This window comes from Copadichromis virginalis, linkage group LG3, assembly GCF_057382275.1.
Source record: "Copadichromis virginalis isolate Kocher_CV1m ecotype Utaka linkage group LG3, C_Virginalis_male_GT1.1, whole genome shotgun sequence".
Taxonomy (NCBI): Eukaryota; Metazoa; Chordata; class Actinopteri; order Cichliformes; family Cichlidae; genus Copadichromis; species Copadichromis virginalis.
The window spans coordinates 21,969,505-21,982,489 of NC_140620.1; the positions used below are offsets into that span (position 1 = coordinate 21,969,505).

Consider the following 12,985-nt stretch of genomic DNA (forward strand, 5'->3'; position numbering starts at 1 on the left):
CAGTAATAGTTAGTGTATTTATACGTAATAGGTTTTTATTTCTACAGTAATGTGTTTAGATTATGTTATTGCTGTTGTTAAGTATTCTGCACTGAACTTATCAGAAGCAGTTTATTAGGATGTTGTTCATATACAGTGATTATGAAACAAGGAAATCTTTGTACTATCTTCTAGTCTCTGCTTGGCAGCAAAAATCAAAATTATTTTTAACTGTAAAAAATACCCGCAATAATGGGTTATTTGGAAACCTAAAGCCATGTAAATTATGATGGAACCACAAATACTTACCTCCACCACATGTGGTTGTGATGAGCCCCCCATTTGTGGAGCCCATCTTCAGAGGAGTGAGAGGAACAGGAGGATGCAGAAGATCCTGTGCTTCTGTGAAAAGATCTTCCTAACACTTCGCATGAGTGCCCTAAAAAACTGTGTCCTTGCTGTTATATTGATATTGTAAGGTGAGGCTGTGCCCCTGAGTTCATGGCCTCTCATTATGTAAGACCCCCCCTGCTGTACTTTAGAGGCAAACTCCTCGAACATCGTGACCTTGTTCACAGTCTGCCCATCGGTGATGGCTGCCACTGTGTTCCTTTTGTTATTAGGGGTTTAGCTGTCCCATCTTTAAAGTCCCAGCTAGTGACCCTCAGCTGGTCGCAGGATTTTAACATTCTGAAGTGCAGTGGGGGTGGCTGGAAATATGGCGTGTCAGGGCGGTTATTAAGAAATTTCATCAAAGCCATTCTGAAAAAAAGCAACACAAAAATATTAAGAGCTTAATACATTTCTGTTATAGCCAAGGGTCATATAATATGGTAACACCTGTAGCTTTTGTGCCGTCTCTGCTTTCTGATGTCAATCAAAACTCATAAATACCTTCCTGAGGTTCCCACTTAAAAATGACAGGCCCAAAAAACAGGCCTGTCTAAAAGTATTTTTCTGATATTAAATACAATGTTGGTTTTAAAATAAAGCTAACTGTTCTAAGACTTCATAGAATTAATGCTAATATTACAGCATAGACAAGTTGGTCAAAGTAACTGAAGACTGAACTCATACTCACAGAACCAATGAATTGTTTTTTTCTCACCAAGTTGTTATTCATTTATTTTTTGTATTTTCTAGCATATAATCTCCTTTGAAAATATGCTGACAATACACTCCAGGAAACATTAGGTTTTTGTTGAACTCTTTTAGCTTAACTCCTATTTTTTATTCAATTTTTATATAGATTAATTGAGAAAGTGCTAGAAAGTGTCAGCCTTAACCTCCTAGGACCTGGCGTCCACATATGTGGACATCACATTTTGGGTTATTTAGACCAAAATACTCAATTTTGCTCTACATGGGCCTGATATCCACTTACGAGGACATTATACTGCTACTGTTCTATCAAAATTTTAAACAAATATCCTCATATGTGGCTCTTATTTTTCTTAAAAACAAAAATAAGGTAAAAAAAAAAAAAATACACACATATATATATATATATATATATATATGGTCATTCTTTGTTTTTACATTCATCGGGCCCCAATATGCCCAAATATCGATGAGAAATTAAAAATGCATGGAGGTTAAGCAAATTTAGATATTCACAGTTCAAATGTAAGATCTTAAAGTTTATAAAACTCTTATAGCTCTTGAAGATTTGTCAGATTCTGTAAAATATTAATATTTCATATAAAAAATTAGGACTGAAACTACACTGTTCCAAAAAATAGTAATGTCAAATTATTTTACTGTGTATTTTACAGTTGTGTATTGTTTTTCCACAATATCATCAAATTTACATAAATCGACTGTGATTTCACATGTGAAATGTAAAATAACATAAAATCACTGTAAATGTAATAAAACATAATCTCTTTGTTACCCAAATATATTTCTCTGTACATATGCATAGTTAGATTGTGAAAATACATTGCACCTGGGGTGAGGGCGCGGTCATGAAAACAGTGTGACATGCCATTGGATGTTCCGACACATAACAACATGACCATAAGCATCGGCCAATGAATTAGAACTGACAACCACAAGGTCGCGGGTATGGCTGTGGAAAGCGCAGTGGAAGAGAGAGATTGAAAGATCATCCACGCAGTGCTGCAAGGCAAGTATATCAAACTCAGCTCAGTAGAATCAACTTGGCATTGCTTGACCACTATGGCTCGTAGTTTACTGAGACGGTAAAAGGCATGGAATCCCTAGCTATGAAGGAAAAGCACGTCTGTCAGTTCAAGGTGCAGTTAGCGGCTGGTCTAGCTGTATACTAACTTGCTGGCTAGCAGACTTGTTCGCTAATTTGTTAGCTGCCAGCTTTCTGTGACCGTGTAAACACAGCAGCTGCTACGCGGATAGTTTCTACACCGCTAATACCCGTTTGGGGCCCAGGATGACAGCTGCCACTGATGCATTTGTCTTAATGTGAAAGTAAGTATGCAACTTAAGAGCTAATAGGTGACCTGTTCCAACACACCTGCACTAGTGATGGGAACTCTGCTAGCCAGCAAGATAGCGGCTGGTCTAGCTGTATACTAACTGCACCTTATACTGACAGACGACGTCCTTTGCCTTCATAGCTAGGGATTCCATGCCTTTTACCGTCTCAGTAAACTACAAGCCATAGTGGTCAAGCAATGCCAAGTTGATTCTACTAAGCTGAGTTTGATATACTTGCCTTGCAGCACTGCATGGATAATCTTTCACCAACCTCTCTCTTCCAGCACGCTATCCATTAGTGATGCGCGAATCATGAACGAATTGTTCAGTACTCGAGAATCACTGAATCATGATTCACAAGCCCAACTGACTCACTGGCTCATCCCTGTTGACTTAGCAAACTAATTTCATTAGTAGAAATATATCTAGCTTATAATTAAAAGTGTGGGGGAAAAAACAACAGCCAGTTTCTTAAAAAAACATTTCTGCTCTGAACTGGAAGAAAAAGCCCTGAGTAGAAGCTCACACCAAGACAATCCCGTCGTTAAGTGATGACGTGACGAATCCTACTTCTGGGCCTAAAGTAGTCTGCGTTTAATATGGCTTTTGTGTTGTTACATGTTTAATGTTATGTATTTTCTTCTATTTAATCTCAAAAAGCTCCTAAAACAGTCAGTGATCACTGTTGACCTCCCTCGGCTTTTATTACCGCTAATCATTTATTTAAGCTCAGTTTTTAAAACCTTAGGATGTAACTACAGCCCAGCCCATGCAGCAGTATATGAATGACTAACCTTGTATTGTGGATGGATTATCTCAGTTGTTCTCCTGGCTGAAGCTTGGTCCTTTTACAGCATCCTGCCATGCGATTACGTTTGTTCCTGACCACCGAGAACGCTCACGTTAACTTTTATCGAGTGGAAAAAAAGTTAGCTTGTTTATATTATGCTAACATAGCTGTGTCGCTAGCGGTCACGTAGCACATCATTATATAACAGCTATCCCAACTTCAGTAACCCTACAAACGTCACTGCTGTTTAGTTTTCTGTCTTCATTTATGTTGGAAGTGATAACAGAGCTGTACGTTTTAATTTGTTTCCAAAACCCCGCAGTCAGGACATGCTATATTATATTTAGATAGAAGCTAACGAGCTAACTTCCTTCTAACTCCGTTAAATGTCGTAAATTCCGTTTTCATGGATGCCTGGATGTTAAACTCAATTGTTACACCTGGTAGAGCAGAACGCTGATCATTTTATTAAAGATGAAAGACTTTAGACAGTTTTTCAACTCTCAGTAATGCCATAGTGATCATTTGATATATGGGCCTGCAGCGGAGTTTAGGCCCAGACACGGCTAGTGACGTCAGACTTAACGACCGGATAGCTCCTCGGTTCACAGTAGCATTGCTCTCCTAACATGCTAACAGCACATTTGAGCTACTCACCCCCTCCTTTCCTGTGCTGAATCGTAGCGTAAGAGAATCACTCAGGACTCACTCACCCCCTCCCTTGCTGTGCTGAATTGTAGCGTAAGCGAATCACTCAGTACTCACTCACCCCCTCCCTCCTGGCTCACAGCTTCTTCTTCTTGGTTGGCAACCAATGTTAAGGCGCATTACCGCCCCCTGGCTCACAGCTCAGTGGACATTTAGATGAGAAGATATTAGACACATTTGAGGAAAATACTAATAAAATAAAAATAAATGTTCCCTTTAGAATTTTTTTTTGCTCTTTTTTTGCACCATAAAAATAGTTGTTTTTCTTTTTCAATCACTCGTCTTAGTAGGATATACATGACAAGAGAAACAAATTAAGTTTGAGTGAAAATGTACATTTTTTGCACTCTGGTCAACTGACTCAGTGACTCAAAAAATTGTATTGTACATATTATAAAGGCAGTAAAAAACTCAAAATTCAATATTTGTGTTTTATGAAGTTCTTAAGAGCAGTAAGAGAAAGATCTTAGAAAGATCAAATAAGGTTCCCGGTTACAACGTGTGATGTAATCTGTCAAAACATGTTAGAAAAAAGTATTTGTTTTAGTTGTGTTAAATACAAGTGCCTAATAATGATAACTTGCTGTAGGGTAAAAGACAACCCTCTGGGGTCCAGGGTATAATTGGCCGTTTTTGACTACTTTTGATTTTACCTCTATATTTCACCTTTAATCAGAATCAGAATCGTGTTTATTGGCCATGTATATAGGCAGACACATACAAGGAATTTGGTTCCGGTAGATGGTGACTCTCAATCACAGCAATGTAAATCACACACACACACACACGTATCTATATACATTATATATGCATACACATACATACACAAAGCTGTGAAAAACCAACTATAAATAAACAATCTAAACGTATACATAAAAAAAAAAAAAAAAAAACACCCAGCACGCCCCTGCGGGCGGTTTATCCTTCAAGCTCGGGTCCTCTACCAGAGGCCTGGGAGCTTGAGGGTCCTGCGCAGTATCTTAGCTGTTCCCAGGACTGCGCTCTTCTGGACAGAGATCTCCGATGTTGTTCCCGGGATCTGCTGGAGCCACTCGCCTAGCTTGGGAGTCACCGCACCTAGTGCTCCGATTACCGGTTACCTTCACCCTCCACATCCTCTCGAGCTCTTCTCTGAGCCCTTGGTATTTCTCCAGCTTCTCGTGTTACTTTATATATATAGGAACAGGGCATGCCCTGTTTTCGTCTCTTGCCCACCGATGCCTTCTTGTTCCAGTAGCCCACTTTTCGTCAGGGTGCCCTGGTTCCTCAACACCTGACGCGGACCTTGTTGATCCGGGCGACGTCCGAGCCGGCATGCCTTCATATTTATCTGTCTCGCTCGTTGTTTGGTATCATTATTTTCAGCACAACCTCAAACATCTGAAATTTGAGTTTTTTTTTTCATTTTAACATACTAGCACATTTGATCTAAATTCAGACAAAAAATTCAAAATCCGAGTAGAAAAAAATTATATTTTTTACTGTAAAACCCATAAACATGTTTAACGAATCATTTTCATAACTTGAAATGCAAATATAAATTGCACATTTCTAAAGATTATGCACAAGTTTTGCAAACAACAAAGTTATCAGGTACTATTTACCTAAAATGCAGCCTCAGGCGTTTTTTATATAACCATTTAAATCTATTTACAGAACAATCAGGTGTTCTGCATCAAATAAGAAGGCACACAAATTATTTGTGCCAGTCCAAAAAAAATAGTTTGTGTTCAGTATAAGACAGAAGAGAACACCACAGGTCTGACAGCAGGAGGTGCATCAATCCAGTTTTTCCATGTGGAGACAGCGTTTACACTGGAATCTGCCTTTGACGGCTTTTTTGGAGCAAATGTGACATTCAGCAGTATAACTGACACACAATACAGGACAATAACTACACAACACACTAACTATAGCCTCCAAACACGCTAAACGTCACTAATGTCTCACATATGAAATATCTCTGTCTTTCTTTCGGTCGCCCGCTTTCCGTCACGGGTGTCACTCCTAAAACTTCCTCCTTCTCCCTAAACAACCAAGTCTCACATGTTGCCATATAATTTTTTTGATTCGCTGACTCTAACACCAATAGGGAAGGGGTTTTTTAATCACAAGCGGGGAGTGTTTGCTAGCGCTGTCCATAGAAAACACCGCTTTTACCGTTCTTCCCGCTGTAAACACCACTGTTTTGTTCAGAAAAAAACATTGTGTGTATTTTTATCATAACTCTGGTTTTATGTGGCCTTTCGGCACAATTTAAAAACTGGTATATAGTTTGAAGTCCGCACTTTCAACCCAAGTTGAAAATGAAATTGAGACTCTGAGTAGCTGCATCATGTAGCTGTGCCGTCTTAAATTGGTCATGTGATTTTGATGCGCCGCGTCCGTCAACCCCAGAGGGTTAATATTAATATTTCTGCTGAATTACTTCTGCTATGTTGTACTATATATATATATATATATATATATATATATATATATATATATATATATATATATATATATATATATATATATATACTATTGTACTATTTCTGGCTAGTTATGTTTCTTCTAAGTTATTGCATTTCTGCTAAGTTGTTATGCTTCTATAAAATTATTACAAGTTTGACAACTTTTCAAATACAGAATTCAGCTTCTTCAACTATTTTCAGCAGACAGCTTCAGCTTTACAGCATCCACACAGCATTTTCGCAGGAAAAGCAAATTTTTCTAGTTGCAGTTTATGTTTCAGGGTACTATGGGATTTAGTCACATCTGCACACAAAAATAGATGATATTTTGATATGTGAGGTGACCTTCACAGAAAGATAAAGCAGAATTTACCACTACCTCCAAGAAAAATAGTGATATATAGTATCATGCAAATATTCTTATATTTGCACAGATATGCAGTTAGGGTGTGCCACACTTTTCACCATGTGGCAGGTGGGATGGGCTCCAGCCCCCCACAACCATGTAATGGTTAAGACAAAAAAAATTGGGTCCAAGTGATATACAGTGGGGCAAAAAAGTATTTAGTCAGCCACCGATTGTGCAAGTTCCCCCACCTAAAATGATGACAGAGGTCAGTAATTTGCACCAGAGGTACACTTCAACTGTGAGAGACAGAATGTGAAAAAAAAATCCATGAATCCACATGGTAGAATTTGTAAAGAATTTATTCGTAATTCAGGGTGGAAAATAAGTATTTGGTCAATAACAAAAATACAACTCAATACTTTGTAACATAACCTTTGTTGGCAATAACAGAGGTCAAACGTTTACTATAGGTCTTTACCAGGTTTGCACACACAATAGCTGGTATTTTGGCCCATTCCTCCATGCAGATCTTCTCGAGAGCAGTGATGTTTTGGGGCTGTCGCCGAGCAACACGGACTTTCAACTCCCGCCACAGATTTTCTATGGGGTTGAGGTCTGGAGACTGGCTAGGCCACTCCAGGACATTCAAATGCTTCTTACGGAGCCACTCCTTTGTTGCCCGGGCGGTGTGTTTTGGATCATTGTCATGTTGGAAGACCCAGCCTCGTTTCATCTTCAAAGTTCTCACTGATGGAAAGAGGTTTTGGCTCAAAATCTCACGATACATGGCCCCATTCATTCTGTCCTTAACACGGATCAGTCGTCCTGTCCCCTTGGCAGAAAAACAGCCCCATAGCATGATGTTTCCATCCCCATGCTTCACAGTAGGCATGGTGTTCTTGGGATGCAACTCAGTATTCTTCTTCCTCCAAACACGACGAGTTGAGTTTATACCAAAAAGTTCTACTTTGGTTTCATCTGACCACATGACATTCTCCCAATCCTCTGCTGTATCATCCATGTGCTCTCTGGCAAACTTCAGACGGGCCTGGACATGCACTGGCTTCAGCAGCGGAACACGTCTGGCACTGCGGGATTTGATTCCCTGCCGTTGTAGTGTGTTACTGATGGTGACCTTTGTTACTTTGGTCCCAGCTCTCTGCAGGTCATTCACCAGGTCCCCCCGTGTGGTTCCGGGATCTTTGCTCACCGTTCTCATGATCATTTTGACCCCACGGGATGAGATCTTGCGTGGAGCCCCAGATCGAGGGAGATTATCAGTGGTCTTGTATGTCTTCCATTTTCTGATGATTGCTCCCACAGTTGATTTTTTCACACCAAGCTGCTTGCCTATTGTAGATTCACTCTTCCCAGTCTGGTGCAGGTCTACAATACTTTTCCTGGTGTCCTTCGAAAGCTCTTTGGTCTTGGCCATGGCGGAGTTTGGAGTCTGACTGTTTGAGGCTGTGGACAGGTGTCTTTTATACAGATGATGAGTTCAAACAGGTGCCATTCATACAGGTAACGAGTGGGGGACAGAAAAGCTTCTTACAGAAGACGTTACAGGTCTGTGAGAGCCAGAGATTTTCCTTGTTTGAGGTGACCAAATACTTATTTTCCACCCTGATTTACGAATAAATTCTTTACAAATCCTACCATGTGAATTCATGGATTTTTTTTTCACATGCTGTCTCTCACAGTTGAAGTGTACCTCTGGTGCAAATTACTGACCTCTGTCATCATTTTAAGTGGGGGAACTTGCACAATCGGTGGCTGACTAAATACTTTTTTGCCCCACTGTACATTTCTTCAAAAGGTGAACACAAGGCTCAACTAGACGTGGTTCACCAATTATCCATAAATCCTTTCTCTAGATATGATAAGAAGGACCACTTGTTTCCACATATCCACAAGCAAATATAATCCCTGCCTTAAACATTGTATCTTTGACTGTTTACTTTAAAACCTTCCAAATATCCTGTCTATGGGATCGCAACATCTCAAATCAACTAATCTTTTAGAACATTTTCTACTTCACTGTCTCCAATTAGCATAAACATTTCATGATCCACAGTTTAAACATCTGTAATGAGCGCTGTGAAATTTAGTTTCATATATTAACATTTTTTTCAAGATAAATATTTTTGAAAAGTGGGTCTGTTGACTTTAAGGTTCTTTTCACACTTAAATCTTACACAATTTTTAAAATATCTCAATTTAAGATAAAATCCTACAAAAAATGGTTTGATGTCCCAGTTGCAGATTCTGAATATTGGATAGTTGAAATAAAACAAAAACAAAATTGTTAAAAAGCCCAGCACTCCCCTTTCTAAGCACTTTTCAGAGACGGCGCACGCTACATTCACACTGCAGGTGAAAGTGCGTCAAATCCGATATTTTCAAATCCGATCTGGGGCACTTTCGTATGTGGTACTGAATCCGATACATATCTGATGTTTTTGAAAGTGACTGCTGTTTGATGGTCATGTCACATGAAATCCGTCTTTTACGCCACTGACACGAGACAGACACCAATTATCAGCACCGGACAAGGCATCGTGAACGCTTCCTAGCCATCCAGTGTAGATGTTAGTGAAACTGTTTGAAAGACAACGTTGGAGAAACGTAAACATTTTATTTGTACTGTATAATCTGCAGATTCTGACAGAAATCTGCAGATTATACTATATTATACTATCCTTTTAAGCACCGCTCCTCTAGAACAGCAATAAGGATAATTATTAGGCCATATGTAAATGACAAAATAACTTTATAACGTAAAGCAAAATTAGGAAACGTAAGTCCGAAAAAAGTCTTTACATTAAGGGCCATCAGTCAAACAATACTGTTTGGTCTGGGTCTAAACTGGGTCTTTTGTGCATGCGGGCCGCTTTGAGGGTTCACACAGGAGCACGTTTGCTGTCACATTTTATTTGTAGTGTGAACAAGCTGAACAAAAAAATTGGAATTGAGCATTAAGACATGCAGTGTGAACGTAGCCTTAATTACCTGTATGTGTCTCACCTTATGAAATTTGCAGCCAGTTTATTTATTCAAGCGTCTTCATTGTTATTTTTAGATTTATTGCATTAAGTTAAATGTGTGATTCTTGCTTTAATTTCTTTAGTTATACACGTATACTTCTAATCTTAATAAGATTAAATGTTTGGCTCCTGTGTTGTTTTTATTCTAAAGTGAAATAATAACAAAAATAATAATTATTATTATTTTTATTATTATTATAATTGCAATTATTATTATTACTGGGCCAACATAGTTGGCCATTTTCAGTTTGACTTTCACCAGATCACCTTGAACATGTTGAACATAGTTTCTGCCATTACTAATGGACTAACTTGACTAACTGAATGACTAATTAGACATTTGCGTTGTTGAACGACTGTACTATAGAAACTGATTCAGAACTTACACAACTTTATTGCTGGAGATCGGGAAATTAAACACAAAACAACAGAAAACGCATGCTTTTCTGGAGTTCTAAACTGAACTCCAGAAAAGCATGTTTACTTGTAATGCTGTTCAAAACAATCACAACATTTTACCTATATGTTCACTCACCATGAGTTCCACTTGGCAAATCTTTTCCTTGTTAACAAAAAGCATAATCTACTTACACTTAAACAACAGATACATTTGGAAGGAAAGATATTTCTATGTTGTTAAAAAAAATTAACACTAAGACTAAAGTTGTCTCAGACCAAAAGTGGCCCATAATAATTATTAATTCTGCAAGAAGAGAAAACAAGTTAACAATGTGTGGTAAAAAGGGGGTCGGTGGAACATTTTCCATAGTATTTGAGATTTAAAACTAAATTTAATGTTAAAAATAGTTTTTGTGCAATTCAGGGACGATTAAGCAGTAAATGTTCTAAAAAATTGACTGATCTGAGACATTACAACCCTCATACAAATGAGCTCTGAGAACTCCTGACAATCTGACTCTTATGGCTTGTATTTGTATAGTGCTACTAGTCCCTAAGGACCCCAAAGCGCTTTACACAATCAGTCATTCACACACTGGTGATTGCAAGCTACATTGTAACCACTGACAGAGGCGAGGCTGCCAGACACTGGTGCCACCGGGCCCTCTGACCACCACCAGTTGGCAACGGGTGAAGTGTCTTGCCCAAGGACACAACAACCGAGACTGTCCAAGCTGGGGCTCGAACCGGCAACCTTCCGATTACAAGGCGAACTCCCAACTCTTGAGCCAAGATCGCCCTATGTCATACAAACATGAAAATGCTGTTGTGTGAATGGATTAAAAAAGACTGAAGAAAAGTATGTGTGACATACAGTGTTTTTAATTGTTGTCATTTTATTAAAGTTTTTTTTTAGCAGTTTATAGCACATTTATACAGGATCATATGACTTTGTCCCTATATTAATATATCAAATAATTTACTTGAACTGAGGTTAATGAAAAAAATTAAATTAGGATAGTACCATAGCAAGTCATAAACTACTATAGCAAACAAAAAAAAACATTTGAATTAGATTAAGAGTATATCTTAATCAGAATTCCCTCTTTGTTTACTATTTATAGATGTCTTTGGTTAATTTTTACTGCCCATTAGTATAATACAAATCCATTTAAAACTGAGGCATATCGATATACATAAGAATAAGAATGTACATGTAAATAGGTAAACAAATGTCCTGAGCAGACACTGATGCACTGTACATATCAAAATATTTTATATAAACTACAACATATTATTGCTTAGTATACATTGCATATAAGTTTCAAAGCATTTTATACATTAAAATGCAGTGTGTGAATGGGTGGATGACTGAATATGTAAAGTGCGTTGGGGTCCTTAGGGACTAGTAAAGCACTATACAAATACAGGCCATTTTTACCATTATAACTTTGTTTTGTACACATCAGTCAAACTTTCTTAATGGACTCTTTATCCTGATTCTGTTTTCTTCCTACAGCCTGGTAGTTTTCCTCTTCTGTGCAGAAACAGCAGAGGAAGAACCAGACTGCTGGGTAAGGACAGCCAGATGACTAAATCCAGCAACAAGCACAGCACTTGGAGATCAACTAACTTCCTTGTTTCTATTACAAAACAAAGCACGAGGCCAGCAGTCCTCAACAGCATCACTCCTGTTATGGCTGTAATCATATAGAAAGCCCTCTGCTTTGATTGGTCAACTCGATCCTTGTTCTTACCCATGTGTCCTGGCCCTGAACGAGTCAGAGCATGGAGAACAAACGCACAGCACACAATAATAACTAACAGACAGATGCCCAATGAAAGAAACGGGACCATGGGAAAACTGGGGTAGTACAGCTTTACTATTCCCACCCAACCGCCACATATCAGCCAAACACACAAGGTGCAGATGTTTTTAATCCTGACCCTCGATACTTCTCGCACATGCATGTAGGCAATGGGGTGAACAACGGCCAGATAGCGCTCCACACAGGTCAGGACATGGAAAAATGTCTGTCCAGGAAAAACTATGCAAAATAAATATATGCCCAACATCATTAGTAAGTCATTACTTGTAGGTTTGCTCAAACAATAGAGGACTGATCCAAACACACCAAACATCTCCAAGATCATCATGTTGTAGGTGAAAAAGTCAGAGAGGCTCATCGACCTTCCTGCAGATGCAGAGTGCTGACACCTCCAATGTTGGAAACCTATGTAGAGGATGCAGATGTAGAGTGGACAGAGGACAAGGATGTTTGTAAAGGTGTACATGGTGTAGATGACAATGCTTGGTACTGATTCCCTGCATAATGCGTAGAAAGACACGGTGGAGTTGGAGGAATTGAAAGAGTCGTGGGATGTTGGGGTGGGGAAAACTGTGGCGAAGGAGGAAGAGTTGAAGAGCATGACCTGTGGAAGAAAGTAAGAAAAACAGAGGATAGGATAATAATAATAATAATAATAATAATAATAATAATAATAATAATAATTATGATGTCATTGGTTGGATTTAATTTGATTAAAATTGTAGTAATAATTAAACTACATACTATTTACATCTGTTGGTTTCGCACAAAAAGTAAGGAAATTTGTGTTTGCTAGATTTGCAACTGTCAATGGAAAATTGTTCTTAGTAGTCAGTATACAGGGAGTGCAGAATTATTAGGCAAATGAGTATTTTGTCCACATCATCCTCTTCATGCATGTTGTCTTACTCCAAGCTGTATAGGCTCGAAAGCCTACTACCAATTAAGCATATTAGGTGATGTGCATCTCTGTAATG

At 38.6% G+C, this 12,985-nt stretch overlaps 1 protein-coding gene across 1 annotated transcript; it reads right to left on the minus strand.

Annotated features, from left to right (window-relative positions):
• Positions 1-11,670: 11,670 nt before the first annotated feature.
• Positions 11,671-12,609, minus strand: LOC146713436 (uncharacterized). The gene has a single exon (XM_085438070.1). The coding sequence runs from the start codon at positions 12,607-12,609 to the stop codon at positions 11,671-11,673; it is 939 nt and encodes a 312-aa protein (XP_085294196.1).
• Between the last annotated feature and the right edge of the window lie 376 nt (positions 12,610-12,985).